This window comes from Dromiciops gliroides, chromosome 1 (genome assembly GCF_019393635.1).
Source record: "Dromiciops gliroides isolate mDroGli1 chromosome 1, mDroGli1.pri, whole genome shotgun sequence".
Taxonomy (NCBI): Eukaryota; Metazoa; Chordata; class Mammalia; order Microbiotheria; family Microbiotheriidae; genus Dromiciops; species Dromiciops gliroides.
This window is the reverse complement of record NC_057861.1, coordinates 685,484,392-685,507,715: the sequence shown is the minus strand read 5'-3', so window position 1 is coordinate 685,507,715 and position 23,324 is coordinate 685,484,392. Positions and strand designations below refer to the sequence as shown.

At 37.0% G+C, this 23,324-nt stretch overlaps 1 protein-coding gene across 1 annotated transcript in view; it reads right to left on the bottom strand.

Annotated features, from left to right (window-relative positions):
- ABCA13 (ATP binding cassette subfamily A member 13) overlaps positions 1-23,324 on the bottom strand; it is a 506,393-nt gene that overhangs the window by 99,783 nt on the left and 383,286 nt on the right. The window contains exons 52-54 of the mRNA XM_044001141.1: positions 21,617-21,870; positions 15,766-15,958; positions 8,557-8,666 (exon numbers count right to left, since the gene is read on the bottom strand). Of these exons, the coding sequence (XP_043857076.1) occupies positions 8,557-8,666; positions 15,766-15,958; positions 21,617-21,870 (557 nt within the window). The remainder of the gene's footprint in view (positions 1-8,556; positions 8,667-15,765; positions 15,959-21,616; positions 21,871-23,324) is intronic.

Here is a 23,324-nt window from a genome sequence, read left to right as displayed (position 1 = left end):
ACCACCTAGTTGCCCTCTTTGCTTTGTAAAGGTACCCAAATCCTATTTGAGGAGTGGGGAGGGGGAAGAACTATTGTCATGAGGAAGATGGATTGTTTTGCTTTTAACTGTAGGACAGGCTACGAATCATTGGAATGAAGTTTCAGAAAGGTAAATTGTGAATTTAGGAAAAATTCCCCATGGGGAAGCATGGAATAGGGGGCTACCTGGAAGGTACTAAGACCTGGCCTCATATCCTGCCTCTAGCATAAGCTGACTGCATAACCCTAGGACCTCACTTTGCTCAGTGTCCTAGGCAATTCTCCAAGTCTATAAGTGACAGAGAAGGTGTCAACCTGCACTGGTAAAGGGAATTCCTCTCCTGGGAGTTCCCTATACCAATGAAATCACAGGTCCACTTCCTATCCCAGTTCCTAGATAGAATTTCCAAAAGTGGAAAGGACAGACATAAGTTCCTCTTCATTTGACCATTTCAAATAAAAACAGAATCATTCTTTGTTATGAATTTTATAGAAAAAATTCTTTCTCAGATAATCAGTTGGACTCAAAAGGATCACTAAGGTCTTTTCCAACTCGGTGCTTCTATAATCTCGTGAATTGAATGATGATGATAGCATATTTAAAAACAGCTCTATGGGGTGGCTAGGTGGCGCAGTGGATAAAGCACTGGCCCTGGATTCAGGAGTACCTGAGTTCAAATCCAGCCTCAGACACTTGACACTTAGCTGTGTGACCCTGGGCAAGTCACTTAACCCCCATTGCCCTGCAAAAAACAAAAAAAATAAAAAATAAAATAAAAACAGCTCTACTGTACAAAGCATTTCCCTACAACATCACTTTGAGATCAGAAATGGAACTTTATTTTGCATTTTAGAGTTTTAAAGAGATCCACAGAAATTAAATGGCTTATCCTGGATCCGTCAGTCCACTAAACACCAATTTTCATAAAAATAAAGTGCTGGTTTAAAGAGTTTTTTTTTTTCTCCCTCTGCAATAGGTTAAGCTACATGTTTATGTTTTTAGTTTGCTTTTCCAAGAAAATAAGTAAAATGTAGGCCAAATCCAGAATGAATGATCACAAATTCCAAATTATTGTGGTCCAAATGAATGAAGTTTTATAGTGCAAGTAAGCACCTGAACAAACTAGAAAATAATATAACTTAAACATTAGCCAGTCTCACTCAGCTACTAAATTGTGAGCCCTCTGGGAAGACAGTCACTTTCATGTGTATACCCCTATCATCCCATCTTTGTCTTCCCGGGAATTAACACAATGCTGTGCATATAGTAGCTTCTTATTAAATGATTAGGGAATTGTTGTCTCCACTCAATGGCCAAAGAGATTTTCCTAAAGCACAGATCTGCTCCTGTAGACGATGCCTTACTCAATACACTCCAGTGTCTCCCTATGACTTAATGAATCAAGTACTTCACGACCTTGCCTGACTTATACTTTACTCACCTCTACCTCCTCAACAATCAGAAGGTCGCTGACCTTCTTGCTCATTTTGCCTCAACCACAACAATCCATCTCTTCCCTCCCAGCCTTTTCACTATCTGTATCCCATGGCTGCAATGTTCTCATCTTCACCCCCCACTTCTGGCTTCCCTGATCTCCTTCAAAACTCAGTTTACATACCACCAAGTTCTTTGCCAGACTTCACCTCCCCACCACACTCTCCTCTTATTTACACTGCACATATCTTGGATGTAAATAACTGTTTGCAAGTTGTCTCTCCTACTAGAGCGTGAGCAACTAGAGGACAGGAAGGTACCCATGTTTTTTGCCTTTTTTGGTCAATTCCCAGCATTTAGCACAGTTTATAGCACACAGTGAGTGCTTAATAAAAATGTTCGCTGATAATAACAAATTACCAAAGCATTTTTCTAATCTGAAATTTAATTTATCTGCACCTTCTCTGAGAAGGAAAGGAAATCTTCCCCCTCTATTGACTGATTAGTACTTAATGCAGACACATTGGCAGGGATGGGTAGGTGGGTGGATTATTCATTTAATTTCATTAAGGTAAAATAATTGCATTGAGACTTCTTTAAAATTCACCTATTCTGGACTGCAAGTTATACTTATCAAAGAATCAGCAAAACCTTCACAGCACCTGGCAATTAATAACCTACTCTCCTACATTCCATTAACAACTGAGAACTAAGAAGAACCATGTGATTGATGACAATTGAGGAGAAAATTAATCTTCAGGAGTTACAAGGAACCTGAAATGTGATTGCCCACAAAAGAGAACAAAGGATACTGATTGATTTTAGTTGTCTTTGTTCTTAAATGGCATGAGTGTAAAAAATATATTTAAGAAAGATAACAGTAATTCTTTTGGCATTGTGAGCTTTATCATAAAAGAAAGATGTACTTTGAAATATTATTTTTTAAATTTGATTTAATGTGTTTTAAATTTAAAATTTAAGGAATTATATGAAAGACTGACGATTGCCTCAGCATATAGAACCTATCATGAAGGAATTATTTCCATTTATGCAAATTTCTTCTTATCTATTCATTAGTAGATCATAAAATTATAGATTTGAGCTTAAAGAGCCTTTAGAGGTCATGTAATACAATCCTAATGCTGTAAAGCAGAGAATTGAGGGAGAAGCTAAGAATCTCTTTTTTGAGACAATATAGACAAAGAGTGCAGTTAGAATTTGAACCCAGAACTTTACTCAAATTCTGTGGCTCTTAGATGAGTCCTAAGGACTTGCTTCAAGGTCAGAGAGGTCAAATGACATTCCTAAAATTGACCCGGCCCTAAGTGTGAGGCAAGATTTGAACTATGTTGACTGACTCCAATGATAGCTAGGTGGCACAGTGGATACAGCTTTCTTCTTGGAGTCAGGCAAACCTGAATTCAAATGTGGGCTCAAACATTTACTAGCTGGGTGACCCTAGGCAAGTCACTAAACTCTGTTTGTCTTGGTTTCCTCATCTGTAAAATAAGGCAGAGAAGGAAATGGCAAACCACTCTAGCATCTTTGCCAAGAAAAACCCCCAAAACGGTCACAAAGACTGAAATGACTAAACAAAATGACTGACACCAAACACAACATTCTACATTATTCTAGGCTGCTTCTTCAAACTAAAAATGTAACTAATAATTTATAAAGGACATTTTTCCCCAAAAGCATTTACATAAACCATACAGCGATGTAAAATGTATCAGACATTATGTTGGCATGATGCCAAATTAGCTAGGTGAAAGTTTTTTAAATGCAATCTGTTCTTCTGATGGTTTGTTTACATGACAGCTCTTTAATATAGTTTCCAAATATTGGAAATAATTATCAAACACTGTGGATAACTTTAAATATGTAGATGTTTGTCATCACTTTGACAAAGCAACAGAAAAACTGACTTTTTTTCTCCCACATCTGTTGAAGATATTTGACATTATGTAGACAGGGCCTTACCCTCTGGAAATCTGCTAGCATAATGCTTTGAATCTGTTGTTCTATGATATTTATCAATGAATTTATTTAAGAGATTAGTGAGGAAATATCTAAAATTTGGTGCTTACTTCTGATATTTCAAATGCACCTGTATGGGGGCAGCTAGATGGCGCAGTGGTTAAAGCACCGACCCTGGATTCAGGAGTACCTGAGTTCAAATCTGGCCTTGGACACTTGACACTTACTAGCTGTGTGACCCTGGGCAAGTCACTTAACCCCCATTGCCTAAAAAAAAAAAAAAAAAAAAAAAAAAAAAAAAAAAACAGTCAAATGCACCTGTAAACTACAGAGGAAGTGGTGCTTAGAACAAGTTGCTTAGTGTTGATTCTTTTTAGAGGAAAAACAAACAGCCTACTGATTTTTCATAGTGCATTAGTTTTACCTGAAGTATTTAACATAACTGAGGAAGTAAGCTGGATCTGTCATACACCATCATTTTCTATAATAATTTTGTTCTGCTATTATAATTTAAAAGTCAATTTGGAAATGACAGTTGCCTAAAGATTTCTAGGAATCTTTAAAAAGCACTCTATAAAATAAAGGCTGAGAAAGGTGTTGAGCACCATGTGTTCACATTTTTATGGTGAAAGTCTCATTGCTATAATCAGACACTGATAAACAAATAAGAAAATGTAAAGCCAAGGTCCCCAGAAAACCTGACTATTCAGGTAATAGGGATATGGCTTAATCCTTACTCTAGGAGAGGCCAGCAGGTTGGACAATGTCTACTCAGCGTGTTACTTGTTCCTACTTCTGTATCTCTTACACTAGTGATTTTGTCTCTAGTGACTCTTGTAATCAGCACCTTTTTCTTTAAGTACTAACATAAGAAAATTGATTCATAATTATAAATTTAAAGGCCCTCATTTTCTACCTATTTTCCAAAATCTACCCTTTCTTTTCTTCCTTCCTTTTTTCTTTCTTTCTTCCCTCCTTTACTTTTTTTTAAAATCTCATTCTCTTTTTCTTCTTCTCTTGATTCCATTTTTAAAAAATACTACATGCTGGATAATTAGCACTTGTGTCAGAGGGAATAGAAAGAAGGTCTAAGTGTCAGGAAAACATGGTAGAGTCCAAACTCTGGTACAAACTGGCTGTGTGACCCTGGTCAAGTCTGTTAACATCTCAGTGCCCCAGGCAACTCACTAAGATTCTAAGTCAAAAAGCAGGTAATAATCAGCATTGGGAGAGGAAATTCCTAACCTCTCTAGTAATTCCAGAAATGGATTTAAATCAGAGGACTGATCAAAAGAAAAAGAAATTAACAAACAGGTCACCCCAATGTAAGCCTCTTGTGAGCAAGGATTCTCATTTTTATCTTTAGTCTCCTAGCAAGCAAAGTACATGCATGACATGTTTGGCACATAATAAAAATTTGATGTTTGATTAATTTTAAATATTTTCCTATTTCTTATAAGAAATTTTCTAGTTGGGGCAGCTAGGTGGTGCAATGGATAAAGAACTGGTCCTGGATTCAGGAGGACCAGAGTTGAAATCTGGCCTCAGACATTTGACACTTACTAGTTGTGTGGCCCTGGGCAAGTCACTTAACCCACTTTGCCCCACAAAAAAAGGAGGAGGAGGAAGAGGAGGAGGGGGAGAAGAAGGAGGAGGAGAAGGAGAAGGAGAAGGAGAAGGAGGAGAAGAAAGAAAAGAAGGAAGAAAAAGAAGAAGAAGAAGAAGAAGAAGAAGAAGAAGAAGAAGAAGAAAACTTTCTAGTTAAGTTGCTACTTGGGTCCCTTTAGAAGTAACTTCTACTAGGGAGATGTGATGCTCCTGAAAAAGGAAATACATAAAACAAAAAAAAAAGATGAGACTACCTCTCAAGCTGGCATGGAGGCAACAACACTGGATGGTGAATTCAAAGACCCAAGCTCTAGCTGAGCTTAGCCAGTAACCATTTGTGTGACCTTGGCAAATGATTTACTCTCTAAATCTCATTTCCTCATCTAACATATGAGGAAGGTACAAGTACTATCTAATTCATTTTTCCCCCTTCTCTGGCACTTAGTTAACTTTCCTTCTTTTATGGAGTTGTTTCAGAAAAACACATGAGTGCACACATGTGCACGCATGCACACACACACACACACACACACACAATCTAAGTTCCCTGAGTTGAGGTCAGGAACTGTTTTGTCCTGTCTTTGTAACCCCAGCACTTAGTATAGTGTCTGGCTATTATGGTAGCCACTTAACAATATTTCAGAAACATACAACCCTTCAGAAACATGCAACTCATTTGTGCTATAGTAAACATAAGAGGGCATATTTCAGTGGCTTTTAATGTATTTATGGTTGTTTGATTGATAACATGGAGGAACCAAATCTTTCCAGTTATGGCACTTATAATGTGGTCCCACCTATTGTTAATTTTGGAAGTGTATCTAGTTTATATGCCAACTACATTGTAAGCTCTTTAGGAGGAAGGCTGTCTTATGTTACTGTGGATTTTTAACAGTACCTACATAAAACTTTTACATTGGTACTCAAATTAAATAACAAATCTGAAGTGCCTCTTCTCTGAAAAGGGCTATAAATGTGAATTATTATTCTGATATTTCACAATCATATTCCATTAGCTTCTTTTTAAAAAAAATCAACTCACTCTTCCTTACCATCACCATATTTTCCCAGATTGTTACATCGTCAGATGTAATTAGCGCTATCCTGAGGTAGCTGAAAGATTGTCAACACCTCTGGTCCAGAACTGAATAAGAGGAAAAGAGAAGACTGGATAGCACTTGGAGATAGATAGATAGATAGATAGATAGATAGATAGATAGATAGATAGATAGATAGATAGATAGATAGATAGATAGATAGATAGATGGATGGATGGATGGATGGATGGATGGATGGATGGATGGATGGATGGATGGATGGATGGATGGATGGATGGATGGATGGATGGATGGATGGATGGATGGATGAGAGAGAGAGATACTGCTTTTAAAACTGCCCCCCCAGAACAGAAGCCCATTTTTTTTAACACAGATGTTTTCCCAGTACTGCTTCATTGCTACAGATGCTAGTATACCAAAGTCACTAAAGAATTAAAATTTAAGACCACCCAAACAGTAGTGAAACAATGTCTGGTTGGCACAGACTACTGTATATTTCTCATTTTGACTCACGCACATGGCTTACTGGGTACCATTAAGGAAATATATAATCAGAAAAGGGGGCTAGCCAGTCATATGTGGAAAGTGAATGGTAATAAAGAGACAGAATAAGTATTACCTGAGTCTTCATGAAATGTAAAAAGTACAATGAGAAACCTCCAACATTTATAACATTTGGGAATTTTGCAAAGCACGTCACCTTATCTGATTCTCACAACAACCTGGGAAGAGAGGTGTTATTATCATCCCTGTATTACAAATAAAGAAGCTGAGGCTGAGGAAGGTGAAGTGACTTCCTCAGGGTCACATGAGTAGTAAGTATGTAAGGTGTGAGAAAATAATGGGGTTTTGGGACTCCCAGAGGCTCACACTCAAGGGCCTAACCCAGAGAGCCTTGTCTGACCTTTCTTAAGGCTAGCCCAGAGTCAGGAGAATTCCAAAGGAAATGTAGTTGGACCTTGGGCTGTGAATAGAGGCAATTATGGATTAAAACCACACCTACCTGAAAGCCTTCCCCTTAGAGGGTCTTTCCTCTGTACTCTGTACTCTGACATCAGCATGTACTGCTGTAGACCACCCTCAAGTCCAGTAAAGCAATGGATTTGAATGATGCTAGCCAATTAGCTTTGAACAGTGTGGAAGGGCCACCTCTCCTCCTGACCTCAGCAAGCTTACACTCAGGGTCCCTCTCTCTTCCCCCTGGAACTCAGAGGAGGTGGCCACACTGAGTTCTCACTCCTTTCTGAGCCACATACTATCTCTTTACTAATATTTAATATGCTTTAATAAATGCTTAATGCCCCAAACTGGTGCTATAGCCTCTGATTTCTAAGCAGCAATATATTAGAAACCTCAGCTAAGTTCTCTACAACTTGGGACAGAGATAGGACACACTCATAATTTTTTTTTTTTTGGTGAGGCAATTGGGGTTAAGTGACTTGCTCAGGGTCACATAGCTAGTAAGTGTTAAGTGTCTGAGACCAGATTTGAACTCAGGTCCTCCTGAATCCAGGGCTGGTGCTCTATCCACTTCGCCACCTAGCTGCCCCACCTCATAAATTTTTAAATGCCACAAAGGCAGGATTTGAATACAGGTTTATAGCCCTACCCATTGTGCCATCTAGTTCCACTACATTGGGTGAATCCTCTGTGGAAGAGCTATGAAAGAAAATGGATGTGGGATGAAAAGGCAAAGGTGGATTGATTACCCATAGCAAGTAAATATCCATCTTAATGAGATTCCACATCCATTGAAGCATGATAGTGAAAGGCCCTGGTAGACTGAGAAAGAAACCATAATTTTGAAAGTAAGAAGGTTTTGTTCATTATTAATCAAGTTTTAGGAATTTTATAAATAGGGATCATGGATGTTTTAATATAATTTCAATATGCAGGTGTTGAAATGTTCACCCCTAACCCTTCGGAAACATACAACTCATTGTGCTATAGTAAACATAATAGAGCATATTTCAGTGGCTTTTAATGTGTTTATGGAAATGATGACAGAATCCTTCCAACACTTTCTCACTATATTATATCAGCTTTTTTTAGTGGGGGAGGGAGGAAGTGGGAAAGAACAAGGACAACCAGATTCTTAGTCTTTTCCAAACCAACCTGGGATAATTTTATCCCTGCATAGGCCTGCCAATTGGTCTTAAGGCTATATTCTAATGACTTTTAAAGTAATGTTTCCTCTACTCCTTCCCACAACACTGCTCAGGCCCCTTTCCCTTGGCAGGCATGATGAAATAATATTAAGTAGCTTAATTCATTCAAGTTTGAAAGCTCATTTTTCCCCAGAGACTTGAAAATGAAAAAAGAGGCACATGGTAAAATCTAAAGAGAAAGGCCTTCCTAGACTCTAGTTCAAAGGATTGTGGGGGAGCTAGGACTTCTCTGGTCTTTACAAATAGCATTTTTCAAACAGATAAATTCAGGGGAAAAGATATTCATTTACCCTTCTGGATTCCTGATGGCAGCATATCCCGAAGATGGAATGATATCACCCGTCAGCATTTTGAATGTTGTGCTTTTCCCAGCTCCATTCACTCCCAGTAGGCCAAAACACTAACCACCAAAGAGGTGTAAAGGAAGGATAGAAGAAAAATAATCAGAACGGTAATGGTCAATGGTATTTATTTTCATCTAAATTTCATACTACACTCTTGGCTCTGGCCTTTATTTTTTTTTTTTTGTGGGGCAATGGGGGTTAAGTGACTTGCCCAAGGCCACACAGCTAGTAGATGTCAAGTGTCTGAGGAGGATTTGAACTCAGGTCCTCCTGAATCCAGGGCCGGTGCTTTATCCACTGAGCCACCTAGCTGCCCCTAGCTCTGGCCTTTATTATTAACCATTGGATAAATGATTTAGGCCTAGAAGGGACCACAAACATTAAATTCAGCTCTTTCATTTACAGATGGAAAAATTGTGGCCTAAGGAGGTTTACTGATTTGCCCAAAGTCACACTGGCACTAAGTATAAGAAGCAGGATTTGAACCCAAGTTCCTTGACTACAGAACCAGTATTCTTTCAACAATATCACACTGACTCTTCTAACTTCTTCATTATATAGATGAGGAAATAGCCCTATGGAGTTTAAATGATCTGCCCCTGGTCACAGATGAGATGTGATAAAGGTGCTTTTAAACTCAGATCTTCTGACATTTGCACAATATAAGTAAGGCTTAACTTATTTGGCACAAACTTTCATCTTTCCATCACCATCCACAATATCTGTGATATCAAATATATGGCATAATGTCTTAAGACCATTGTGGGCAGAAAAATTCAAATAAATAAGTAAATTCTATCACCAGAAGGAAATCAGAAAAGACAGGCAATTAGATTTTATTAGAGTTTTGCTGGTCATTGGATTCCTATTCAAGATATTTACACAGAAGAAAACTTTGGGCACCTAATGCTTGCATTGGAAGTTGGCAAAACATGCTAATTGCTATTCCAAAGCTGTTGACTGAGTTAAGATGATATTGCAGACAGTGATGGCAAGATGCAAACTTGAGACAAATAAAATGGTCTTGTTCGTGATGATGTATTTAAAATATTGTGAGACTAGCCTGTTTCTATCTAAATTATTAGGGAACGAGACTGGGGTTTTCTAAGATATATTGCTACTTATAAATTAAAGGCTATTGCCCCAGTTTGGGCAGTAAACATTTATTATTAATTAAGGTTACATATTACTAAAGTATTGACCACGTGTCTGACTTACTTCCCCACTAGATACAGACCTTACAGGCCTGAACAGTTACACACCCAGCATGAAAAGTCCCAGAAAAAGAGAGGAGAGGGTGCATAGCTAGTTCAAGAGCATCTCTGGCACAAGAGCATTGACCACATTTAACACAAGCCAAAAAGACCCCAGAACCATATTGTCTCTAAGAGAGACCACATAGCCATCACCAAGCAGAGTTCAGAAACTCTAGATTACCTAAATAGGAGAGTGCTCATGAAATAGACAGCCTTCTTCACCTCGTCTGTCACCCAGAATGGAGTTCACCTTGTGATCTGTTTCTTTTCCTCTTCCAATAGAGGTAGCTCTTACACACTGATCAAAGCTAATTGGCTAGCATCATTCAATTCCACTGGTTGACGTGACCTAATTGTGGTCCATATTAAAATGAGCTGTACCATGCTTATATCAGGGTCTAGTGCAAAGACAAACCCCATAAAGGCAAAGGCTCTTTCAAATAGGTGTGGTTTCTATCTCCATTTCTAGTGATCTGCCCATAGGCTCCTGGACTGGTCCCAAAAAGGCAAGTGGGAATGAAGAGAAAGCTGACTAAGACTGGGTGCCTGTATCCCCCAAGAAATCTGTTAACAATAATTATTTTCTTACATGACCCACCAGTTTGACATTTGACATAAAAAGTTCACTACAGGGGCAGCTAGGTGGTACAGTGGAAAAAGCACCGGCCTTGGATTCAGGAGGACCTGAGTTCAAATCCGGCCTCAGACACTTGACACTTACTAGCTGTGTGACCCTAGGCAAGTCACTTAACCCCAATTGCCTCACCAAAAAAAAAAAATTAAAGTTCACTACAAAGCTACCAAGAAGAGTGAGGATACTGTTTATAACATTATCAATTTGGATTTTTTTGTTCATCTAGATATAACCTCCTCATGTTACAGATGAGAAAACTGAAAACATGATGTTGTCGTTTGCCAATAGACACACAACTAAAGCCAGAGGGGAACCCTAACCTCTGACAGTAGGATAGAAAATAGTATATTTGACAAAGGGATAGGGAGGGTGACTGAACATTTAAAGCTAAGTAATTGCTATAAGGTTCTTTCTTTCAAGGAGGAAGATGGATACTCTTCAAAGGAAGAAGCTTCTTGTACTCCAAGGAATAATGATGTGGATTAACAGGTTCTATCAGGAGACGAGTTATCCAGTAGCAATAGGAGGAAGAAGTGGAGGTTGGTCACTCTCTGATGAGCAATATAAAGCAGTTATTTGTCAAGTTGACATGAACAATAGAAAGAGCTGTTGGCATGTATTCAGTACTTGGCAGAAAGCCTACTGAGACTTGTCAAACTTTATCTGATAATTCATACAGGGACAAGCAATACTGGCAGAAAAAAAGAGGTAGCAAGGCTAGGAATTTTGAAATCCTGGGGGAAAAAAAACCTGAAAGCCTTGTTAGGACAACTGATATTTTCCTTGGCATTGCTGACTGCTGATTGGTGCTTCAGAAGCAAATAAAATGGTTTGGGGAGTGAACATCCAGTTAAAAATATGTTCCTGAAAATGGAATTTTTATTGTGTAGAACATGCCTTTAAATGTAGGAATCATATGTTCTTAGCCAGTGATGGAGTATACTAGCAAGGGTCAAAAAATTAGGTCATAAAATATATTTGCCTTCAATCTTTTGAAGATGACCAAGATGGTTTAAAACTGCAATGGGAGGGGAAAGTAAAAGGTTATGCAATTTTGGATACAATAGAAAGTAGAAAACTGAACATAGAAAGCACAACTAGTAATTCTCAGGAAACAAGAAGAAAGATAACAAAAAATAGCTCCTTGCCTCCAAAAATCTGTAGAACACATATCTCTAAACAAATTCACAAAATAGGAGTAATATTCGGGGTAAACTAGACCTCTTAATTCTAGGCAAATTTTACCTCATAATTAATCACTGATATAAGTTGGAGTGTGATTTATGACTACAATAAAGCTATGGAAGAGAATACTTCATTCCAAAGCATAGAAATGATAAAAGAGTCCAGAGGAATAAAAATATACCTTCAAAAGAAATAACATAAAAATATTAAAGTTAATACACCCATTTTACAGATAAGGAAACTGATACACAGAGAAATTGAGTAATTCACCTATGGGCACAACTCTAATAAGTGTCAGATGCTGGATTTTAACCCAGTCCTCATCTGTTTTTGTTGGTGGTGGTGGTGGTGGTGGTGGTTTTTTTGTTTTGTTTTTTGTGGGGCAATGAGGGTTAAGTGACTTGCCCAGGGTCACACAGCTAGTAAGTGTCAAGCATCTGAGGTCGGATTTAAACTCAGGTCCTCCTGAATCTAGGGCCGGTGCTTTATCCACTGCGCCACCTAGCTACCCCCAACCCAGTCTTCATCTGACTAAATGTCCACTGATATTTCTCTTTCTGCCAGCTCTCATATCTCTGTGCCTGGTAGAGAGCTTGTGGGTGAGGCTCATTGAAGGCAAAAACAACAACAGTATTTTTGTGAGTATGTAGCAGACCATATAGACAAGAATAAATAATCTAGGAGTATAGAAAATAAATATGGCAAAGAACCATGTAGTGATAGGGTAGGAGAATTCAATTATCCAGAAATCTCCTGCAGCACTCTCTGCCCAAAATAGAGTATGAAATAATTTCTTGACTTTTCTTAATGGTCATTTTGTCTTTCAAAACCTCAGGAGATCAGTCAAATAATGAGCATTTATTAAGCCACTGTGATGTACCAGAGGTGGTTAAATTGCTGTTCTATGCCAGATTCTAACTGAAAAAGAGGAACTAAATGTTAAAATAGAAAAGGCAGCTCAGTGGCCCAGTGGATAGAGCACTGAGCCTCAGAAAGACCTGATCTGAGTTCAAATCCCACCTCAGATACTCAATGAGTGACCAGGGCAAATCACTTAATCTCTCCTTCATTTTACCTGACTGTAAAATGGGGGTGATGATGATGATGATGATGATAATAATAATAATAGCACCCACATCCCAGGGTTGTTTTGAGGATCAAATTAGATATTTGTCAAGTGCTTAAGTGTGATTTTCACATAGTAGATGCTTAATAAATGCTGGTTTAAAAAAAACATGAATATAACCTAAAGGGAGAAATGACTAGCATTTATTTGAATTTGAGACAGAGAAGAGGAATTCTAGCAAAAATTCATCAGGTACCTTATATCTTCAAAAAGCATGGTTGATGGAATAGAATGGACCTCACAAGTATAACATCAGGACTATCAAAGCTCAAAATAAGTTGAAACAATGATATATGCTAAAGATAAAAGCATTAATAGGTTTATTTTTAAAAGCTATATTAGAAGCAAAAGGAACATCATAAGAGCTATTGAATTGCTACTCTAGTTGGAGGGGAAGATGGAACAACATACAGAAGGCACAACTACTCGACCCTTGTTTTACTTTTGTTTCCTCTGCTCAGGGGAATAATATTCAGAATAAGAAGGACTGATCAAAAATAGCTGACAGGAAATTGAAACGACATAAATGAGGAGTTGCTGGGACAACATCTAGTAACTGAATTCAATTAAATTCAAGTCACTAAACTTAAACAGCTTTCATACATTTCCTGGTAGTCACCCTATTGCCCGTAATCATACTTGTGAACCCAAACCATGTGCCCCTTGCTTCTCAGAGTTTTGAACTTCCTTTGAGTTTCTGTAGTGATGGTAGTAAAGTGGTGGAAAGGAGAGCAGGGACTGCTGAGAGTCACCCAGTGACAAGCTCTATTTGCACATAAACAAACAAAGTATGAATAAATGAATAGACAGATAAATAAATGAATAGATAAATAGAATAAAGAAATGTCAATGAATACATAAATAGATAAATTAATGAATAAGCAAATAAATAAATGAATAAACAAATGTCACTGAATAAATAGATAAATAGATGAATTAAATAAAGGAATGTCAATGGATAAACAAGTAGGTAGGTAGGCAAATAGGTAGATTATAGATAGATAGATTAGATAGATAGATTCAATAGATACATACATACATATGTAGATAGATGATAGATACATAGATGGATGGATGGATGGATGGATGGATGGATGGATGGATGGATGGATGGATGGATGGAGAGGTAGATAGGCAGGCAGGCAAACAGATGGAGAGATGGACGGACAGACACACAGAGATAGATAGATAGGTAGATAGATAGATAGATAGATAGATAGATAGATAGATAGATAGATAGATAGATAGATAGATAGATAAGAGTAAGAAAAGCTATAATACCTACAATCAGTCACTTGGACTACCACAAAAAGCAAGGTCTTTTTTTTTTTGATGTGATATACTTCCATTCTATTCCCTCTACTCTGCAAACTCTAACCATCCTTTGAACAACCTGAATTCACCCTCTCCGATAAAGCTTTGGCTGACTACTTCAACCTGCTTTCAACTGAACCTACAGTATTACCTGTGTGGTTAGGCACTCATTAGGCACTTAATCTTAATATCTCTGCAGTCCTTCTACCTTGTGTTTATATCCCATCTCCCCAAACATATTGTGAGTTAGCATTATTATTCCTTCATGAAACCTAACATTGAGTTTGGCACAGGGTAGACAGCCAATAAATATAGGTTTGCTAATTGATCACTAGGGAATGAATATATGATTTTGAAAGGATTCGTTTTTCAAAACAAATACAGTAAAACTCTGTAGAAAATAACACTTTGGCCAATGATTCCCATCCTCTGGGCCTTAATTTCCTTTACTGAAAAATTCAGGGATAGAACATCACTTCTGGAATCCTGCAAGTCCATAGCTAGAATTTTACATCAGTTTTTTTATAGAATTTTACATGAATTAACTTAAAGCATTTTTCTTATGCTTGATCATTATGCCTCTACAATTAGGAGAGACTGCAATAAAGGAATAAAAAAAAATGATTAAAAACATGGCTGAAACCATATAATAGTGAAATAACTAACTCTCTAATAGAATATAAGCTTCTTGGTAAGGGTTATTATTTCTCCATCTTTCTAGTACCAGGCTTAGCAGAATGCTTTAAATACAATAGGTATTTATGCAATCAATACTAGTTTAATAGAATTCACTTTACTATCTTTTCTATGTTCCATTGTTAGATTATTTTCCTCTACACATCTCGGTCATTGCATCACATTGGGTTAGTCACTTAAATTTTTATATTTTAAATTTCTCATTTCTAAAATGGTCTACAAGTTCTACCTCCCATTTCATAAGTATATTGTAGCTATTAGCTGGATAATGTCTATTTGGTATCTTGAATTCCTAGGGAGAATAGAAATAAATGCAAGGTATTTTCATTTTTAACCATCATTAAGAGCAATTATTTTCAGAACTGATTTTCCTTTACATCTGCAATTTAAGAGCAAATCAGGAGCAATTTATGCTACTTCTGTCAGCTTTGATTAAACATTTCAGCTAGATTTAGCATCATATTTATGAAAACATCTCCCAGTTAGTGTTATAGTATGTGAATTTTCTTTACCTTCCTGGTCTCATTTGACTACATATGTTTAATTGGGCACTTAAAGAGTATTAAATTCCAAGTAAGAATTGGAAGCTGTTTCCTTAATTAATCTAATCCATAAAATATTCCTACTCAATCAAAAAAAAATCTGTTTCACAACCTAAACAAACAATCATTAAGATTCTAATGTTACATGTATTTTTAAAACCAAAGCAAGCCATGAAAGAAAATGAACAGTTATCAGTTCTGGAAAATGTATTCACTATGTAAATAGCCCCTAGCTCTTCTTTCTGAGTCCACTACTATTCATTTTCCAGAAATTACTGCAATTGAAAGGTCTCTTTGAGCTGTGATTTCCAACTCTCTGCACATAACATTATACATCTGAACCATTGCTTATGATTACACAATTTTGACCTCAAATGAGGCTGGAAATAGAATCCATTTTACCTCGCCTCTTGGTATTCCCAAGCTAATATCATTCACGGCAGTACTCCTCTTGCCAAAACCTTGGTAACTTTTCCGGAGGTTTCGGAGAACAAGAATGTCACTGTTTGTTCTTCCAGTCCAAATTCGCATTTTTTCCTCTTTAACATCCATATCTTCAGAAGGATTGACTGGACCAAGAATGATGGGTTGATTCCTGGGAATGGAAAGTGAAGATGAATCCAAAGAGGTCAATTATATGGGGACATAGTATGAGCGATATGAAGGGCAAAAGTTGTTTTTTGGTGTGTATTTTTTTTTAAGCAACAAGACATTTTTCAAACCTTTGTACAAAATTCAGTGCTCCATGTCCCATTTGTACCACCATACCAACTAATGGTGACATATAAGGCCCCAGTTTCATTTGTTAAGATGAAAGAAATTCCATTAACCTTCCTAATTAGAACTGGAATGAGCTGACACAAGAGTACAGCTATTTTTCAATTGTATGAATAATTATTAAAAATAATTTTACAGTACTAAATCAAAACTGTGAAAGAAATGATTCATAATACTGTCTTAAGGAGGCAAACTCAACTCACAATATGCTTTTATTATAGATCATAGGATCAGAGATTCAGAGGCAAAGGGACTTTAGAGGTCTCTAACATTTTACATATGTATAAACTGAGTCCTAGACAGCTTAAGTGGTTTGCCAATTATTAAGCATCTGAGTCAACATTCAAACTCAAAAGTTCCTAACTCCAAATCGAGGGCTCTTACCCACTATAACATGTAGACTCTTTAGTTCTTAAGTTGATGATAAAGTTCCATACATATGAGTTGTGTGTAGACATCTTTATCTGTATTTATAGATTATAGATATAGAGATAGATAGATAGATAGATAGATAGATGATAGATAGATAGATAGATAGATAGATAGATAGATAGATAGATAGATAGATAGATAGATAGATAACATAAATATATAGGGTGTCCCAGAAATCTTAGTGAAGTTTTTTTTTTGGGGGGGATGGTTTGTTTGTCTTTTTGAGATGATTGAATAAACTTAAAATTTGAGATTTTTGGGATATACTTTATATAGTTTCACTTCAGTTTCAATTACTTTATTGCAAATTAATTTATACTTTTTGAATCTTTTATATTGACAAATTTCATTTTGTATTACTTTCGCTGGATCATAAAAAACAAAAAGAATGGACCAGCTTCCATATTAGTATTTCCAGGTGATGATGCGTTTGATAGCTCCTTTTCCAATTCTTATTCTGTACTGGGCCATTTCTTTCCTTACAATATTACGCCAATCCACCCCTTTCTCTCTATATGTAACCTTCCCCTAAAGGCTTATCTTACAGAAGCATTAGGGCAGGGTGAAGAGAGATTTTAACTTGGAGGAATGGAAATCCTATTTGAATCCTGTTTCAGATCTTATTAGCTATAACATCAAACAGGATACTTAACTTCCTTTTTTGTTGCAGGGCAATTGGGGTTAATTGACTTGCGTCTGAGGCTGGATTTGAACTCAGGTCCTCCTGAATCCAGGGCCGGTGCTTTATCCACTGTGCCACCTAGCTGCCCCCGATATTTAACTTCCTCGTCTTCATTTTCCCCAGTTATAAAACAGGGATCATTCTCCTTCTGCTACCCATGTCACAGAGTTATTGTGAAGAAAATGTCAAATATATGTTTAAGCTCTTATCAACTCTCCTCACCCAGTTTATTTGCTGCCTCCTCCTTGTGAGCTTCCATGAAGCAACATATCCTTCCTAAATAACCTATGTCAATATTGCTCAAAGTACCAACCTCTTTTTCACATCAGTATTCACAAAACTCTGTCTTCTAATTGATATACATACAAAATCTGACTGCAGGTCTCAAGGGTTCCAGCAGTCATTGCCAATTCTACATCGAGTGACCTCATGACCTTTTTGTTCCCAGCAATTTGGGCAAGATGGTAGGGGAGCTGGAGGAAATACTAGAAATTGATAACTTTCCTGTTGCAGACCCTTCCCAGATGATCTAATTAGCAACACAATGTATCACAACCTCTAATTCTTACTCCTCATTATGCTGACTTTCATCTAAATATGCTACATTTACCTATATGACAAAATGATGAAAGAGGGATGTCTAGGAAGTCTTGGACCTTTTGCATGTCTCTATTTGCTTTCACTTCTTCAAGGGAAGAGTCTGGAACCTATTAAACTTTGTTTTCCCCATGAAACTGCTTTTGTAGTTTAAAACAAAGAAGTTTCATGTTTGAATCAGTGTGGGTATTCCCTCAATCAATGCATATTGCAACCCCTCTGACTTGCCAGATGGCAAGCTATTGTTATTTAAAATAAAAACAAAAAACTACATGACTCCAAGCTAGCCTGATAATGATTTCCTAATAGCTCAGGCTCATCCTTGGTTAGCAGCAGCTCACCTGTTCCACCATCAGGAACGCTCATGTACATAGAAAGAAAATGCTCCCTCCACTCCCTCTACTATTCAGCCCCAGAAGTGACTTGTGCTAACTGGGTTTGAACAATCATATGTTTAAAACAGTGAAGTCACCGTTTTTTGGTGTTTTCCCAAAATATGTGGAACCCAAACATTACACTGCTTAATCAGAGTGGGGATGGAACATGTAAAGTCATCTAGCCTCATCCACATAAACCTTGAGAAAGTTTCAATTTTGAGTTGAACCCATTCAAACTCCTCCATCCACCTTCAAAATTACTATGAGGCCATGGAAACAGTAAGCATTCATTAAATTCTATTTAAAAATTGACAGAAGAGGGGAAAATATGTTATAATAACTTATTACATTTTCTATAAATTAAACTCTTAGTTATAGACTCTTCTGTCCTCTCAAAAATTTTTAATAGTCAATGAACTTAGTGGATAGAGCACTGGCCCTGGATTCAGGAGGACCTGAGTTCAAATCCAGCCTCAGACACTTAACACTTACTAGCTGTGTGACCCTGGGCAAGTCACTTAACCCCAATTGCCTCAGCAAAAAAAAAATAGTCAATGAACTTAATTATGAATAGCAGACTATTAGTCATAGCTTAACTTTTACTAGGTGAGTCTATGTAATTTACCTTGCATCTAAACCCTGATAATACCTGATAAATGGTTAACTATTATTACTAAATATATATATATAATTTCAATTTTAATTTGTGCTGATATTGTAATATATCATGAACTTGTCATTTCAGTGATGGTGCACCCATGCAGATACACAACCCATTTGTAACATAGCTTTAGAGCTACCTTGAGCTCTTAGCATAGCATTTGGATGATTGTCTATGGTTCCTCAGTAAGTGTCAAAGATGGGCTTTATACTCAGACTTTCCTGAATCCAAGTCTACCTTGCATATTCTTTTTTTCCTGTTTGTCCAATCTTTATTGGGTAATTGGGGAAAGGTAGGCAGGGTCCAGTTTAGTCCTTCTTGGCAGGAGCCTTCCTCATGGCAGCCAGGATGTTGCTGAGCTCCTCTTTCTTCCTCTTGGCTTAGATGTGAGTTCCCACACTTTTTTTGATGAACTTTAGGGTTCCCTTATCCTTGGAGACCTTTAACAATTCCATGGCCAGTCTCTCATAAGGGGCAAACCCACGCCACCTCCCAGATCATATCTCTCACAAACTTGGTGTGTTTGGTCAGGCACCCATGGATGGCAGCAGTGTTGTGGCTCCGAAATATTTTTGGTAACTTTGTGGCCCTTGGTGAGACCCACTGCCATGTCGTAGTAGATGGCTATGGTGGCAGCACAATTGTAGCCTCAACAGCAGCCACAACAGAAGCTACCTTGATTCTACCACGATGCCAAGAAACAGCTCACAGGCTGGTTAAGGGCCTCAAATTTATGTTGATACTATATAAAAATAAAATTCAAAAGAAATCTTTTTTTGAGGGGCAATGAGGGTTAAGTGACTTGCCCAGGGTCACACATCTAGTAAGTGTCAAGTGTCTAAAGCTGAATTTGAACTCAGATACTCCTGAATCCAGGGCTGATGCTTTATCCACTGCACCACCTAGCTGCCCCCCAAAAGAAATCTTAGTCTGGGGCAAAATCTCACTTCCACTATAGTTGTAGCTATGGACTTTTACTAGGCTTAGGATTTTTCAATAGATTGCCAATGACAAAAATCCCTTAGTTTCAGAGATCTTCAGATTTGTCACATGACTTATGAAAACTGAAGTGAGTATGGGGAAGAGAGCCTAGTTGACTGTGATTTCGACATCTTAGAAATATTTTCTCATGTAACATTCCACCCATACAAATCATAACCTTTTCAGTACCTTCTTATGCATCTTTTGTGGTTTGTGTTCCCATTTCCCCATAAATCCTTCAAGATCAAAGGATGAGACACTTTAGCAATAACCTAGACAGGCAAAAAGGCTAATATGATTGTAGGCTGCATTAGGAGAGACAAAGATTTCAGGAATAGGACAATGATAGACCCACTCAACACTGTCCTTGTCAGACCTTGATTGGAGTACTATGTTCAGTTCTGGGCACCATAATTTAAAAAAGATATTGATAAAATGGAAACCATCTAGTTGAGGGTAACTGAGACATTGAAGGACTTTTAATATTTGTCAGATGAGGACCATTTGAAAGACATGGACGTGTTTAGTCTGAAGAAGAGAAGGCTCGGGAAGGACAAGATGCTAACTTCAAGTTTTTTGTTTTTGTTTTTGTTTTTGTTTTTTGTTTTTTGCAGGGCAATGAGGGTTAAGTGACTTGCCCAGGGTCACACAGCTAGTAAGTGTCAAGTGTCTGAGGCCAGATTTGAACTCAGGTACTCCTAAATCCAGGGCTGGCACTTTATTCACTGCTCCACCTAGCTGCCCTTAACTTCAAGTTTTTGAAAGACCATCATATACGAATATATTGCTTCAAGAGGTAGAGTGGCTCCCTTCCTTGGAAAGCTTTCAATTAGAGGCTAAATGCCCATTATTAGGTATATTTTAGTAGTTGTTCCTTTCATATATAGATTAGATTAGATGATCACTGAATTTCCCTCTACCTCTCAAATCTATAACTCTATGATAAACTGAACTTATTCTACTGACAAAACCACTGAGGCTCAGAAGAGAATACCTAAATAGTACAAGAGATCTTCATCTTGCTCTATCTCAATAGTATTGGTGGAACATTCAACACATAACCACCTCCTTTTTTAGATACACACATTACAGGGAGTGTTGTATTTTTGTCTTTCTAGCCTAGATATAAATGCTAGTGACTTTGTTATTATCATCTATTATCTTAACTGTTGTGAGAATTAAATGAGGTACTATATATAAAGCATTTTGCAAACCTTAAAACCCAATATAAATGCTAGCTCTTCCTTATATCTTCCTAAACCCTCCTTTGTACTTTCATGTTACCAAGAAAGAGAACACTGTATTTTCTAAGAGAGAGAGGAATAATTGGACGATGAAATATAGTTGATTGAATTCTTGTGAATACTACTGCCTGTAAAGGTTGACTGCAACAGCATTAAACAATGAAAATAATATGTGCAATTCACTAAATTCACCTTAGATCCTAAAAGTACAACTGATGCCCTAGTTCAAGTATTTCAAAGAAGTAAATAGATTAAAAGTCGATTAAATAATTAAAGAGATTATCTCAGAGGTTTCAGACCTTATCTTTTGAAGTTTTCTTTCCAAGCCTTGGTAACTTATTTTGACATAAAAATAGAAGATTGCAAAGTCTTGGCTCATTAGAGCTGTATATAAAAATGCTTAGATAATTTCTTAGCTTCCATCTATAGGAGAATGTTATCTTCCTCTCCTCAAGGAAATGGAAATGGGCCCCTTGAAAAATAAACTCAAAGGACAACATACCTTGGTTTCTGAATCAAGTCCCAATGCAGCAGGATTCTCAAAAGAAGAAGAGTTGTACCCTGCAGGGCCATTGCCAAGAAGATCCAACCCAAGAAATTCATTTCAAAAGGACTCACATATGAATCAATGCCAAAGTTGTGGGTTAGGTCAAACTTAATCTGATTGTAGCAGAGTTCTATTAAACCTTGGCCCAAGCAAAATTGAGGGAAAATAGTAAAAACCCATTTGAGGACATTATAGATATTCTGCAAATTCTGTAAAGTAAAGGAGAAGAGAGATCATTAAATACCTGCACAAAGAATAATCACTACCCTAAATAGCAACATTTCTCCACCAAACTCGTATTACTAATCAGAAACAGAATTTCAATGTTAAAAGGGAATTCAGAGGCCGTCTATCTAGTCCAAACTGACCCATACCATAAAATACTGTAACCTTCTAGAGAAGAGTTATAAGCACCCTTGAATAAAATAAACATGTAGCTCCACTATATTGTAAAGCAAAAAATGGAAAACTGGTTAAAAGAAAGCACAGTGTATAGGAATCCTGGATTTTACGTGATGAAAGGTCCGACTTCAAATTGTGTTTCTGGCACTTTATAGCTACATTATCATTCTGCATCTCAGTTCCCTCATCTATAAAACGGTAGTAGAATTAATGTAAGAATTAACTTATATAATGTATGGGAAGTAATTTGGAGATTTTGCACAGTATTTAAATGTCAGTTTATAATAATTAAATGCATTTTCAAAATAAGAGAATTTATACATAAATTCAAAAGAGGGAAATCCTGAATTATAGCACAGAAGAATAGACTCTGTAGCAGATGATTCTGAAAATAAGGTTCAGTATAATTTTTAATCATAAAAGTATTTAATTATTTTCCACTTAAATGTAAAGATAGTTTTCAACATTTGTTTTCATAGAATTTTTAGTTCCAATTTTTTCTCCTACCCTCCTTCCCTCCCTGCCCCTCCACAAGATAGAGATCAATCTGATATAGGTTATATATGTACAATCACATTAAAAATATTTCTTCATTAGTCATATTGTGAAAAAAGAAAAAAATACAGCCAAAAAGTAGCCATTCCCTATTAATGGGCATCCCCTCAGTTTTCAATTACTTGCCACCACAAAAAGAGCAGCTATAAATATTTTTGTACATGTGGGTCCTTTTCTCTCTTCTATGATCTCTTTGGAATACAGTAGTGGTATTACTGGGTCAAAGGGTATGTACAGTCTTGGGCATAGTTCCAAATTGCTCTCCAGAATAGTTGGATCAGTTCACAACTCCACCAAAAATGAATTAGTGTTCCAATTTTTCCACAGCTTCTCCAACATTTATTATTTTCCTTTTTTGTCATATTAGCCAACCTGATAGATCTAAGGTGGTACTTCAGAGTTGTTTGCATTATTCTAATCAATAATGATTTAGATGGGGCAGCTAGGTGGCACAATGGATAAAGTAATGGCCCTGGATTCAGGAGGACCTGAGTTCAAATATGGCCTCAGACACTTGACACTTACTAGTTATGTGACCCTGGGCAAGTCACTTAACCCCAACTACCTCACCAAAAATAAAAAGTGACTTAGAGTATTTTTTCATATGGCAATAGATAGTTTTGATTTTTTCATCTGAAAACTACCTGTTCATATCCTTTGACCATTTCCCAATTGAGGAAGAACTTACATTCTTATAAATTTGATT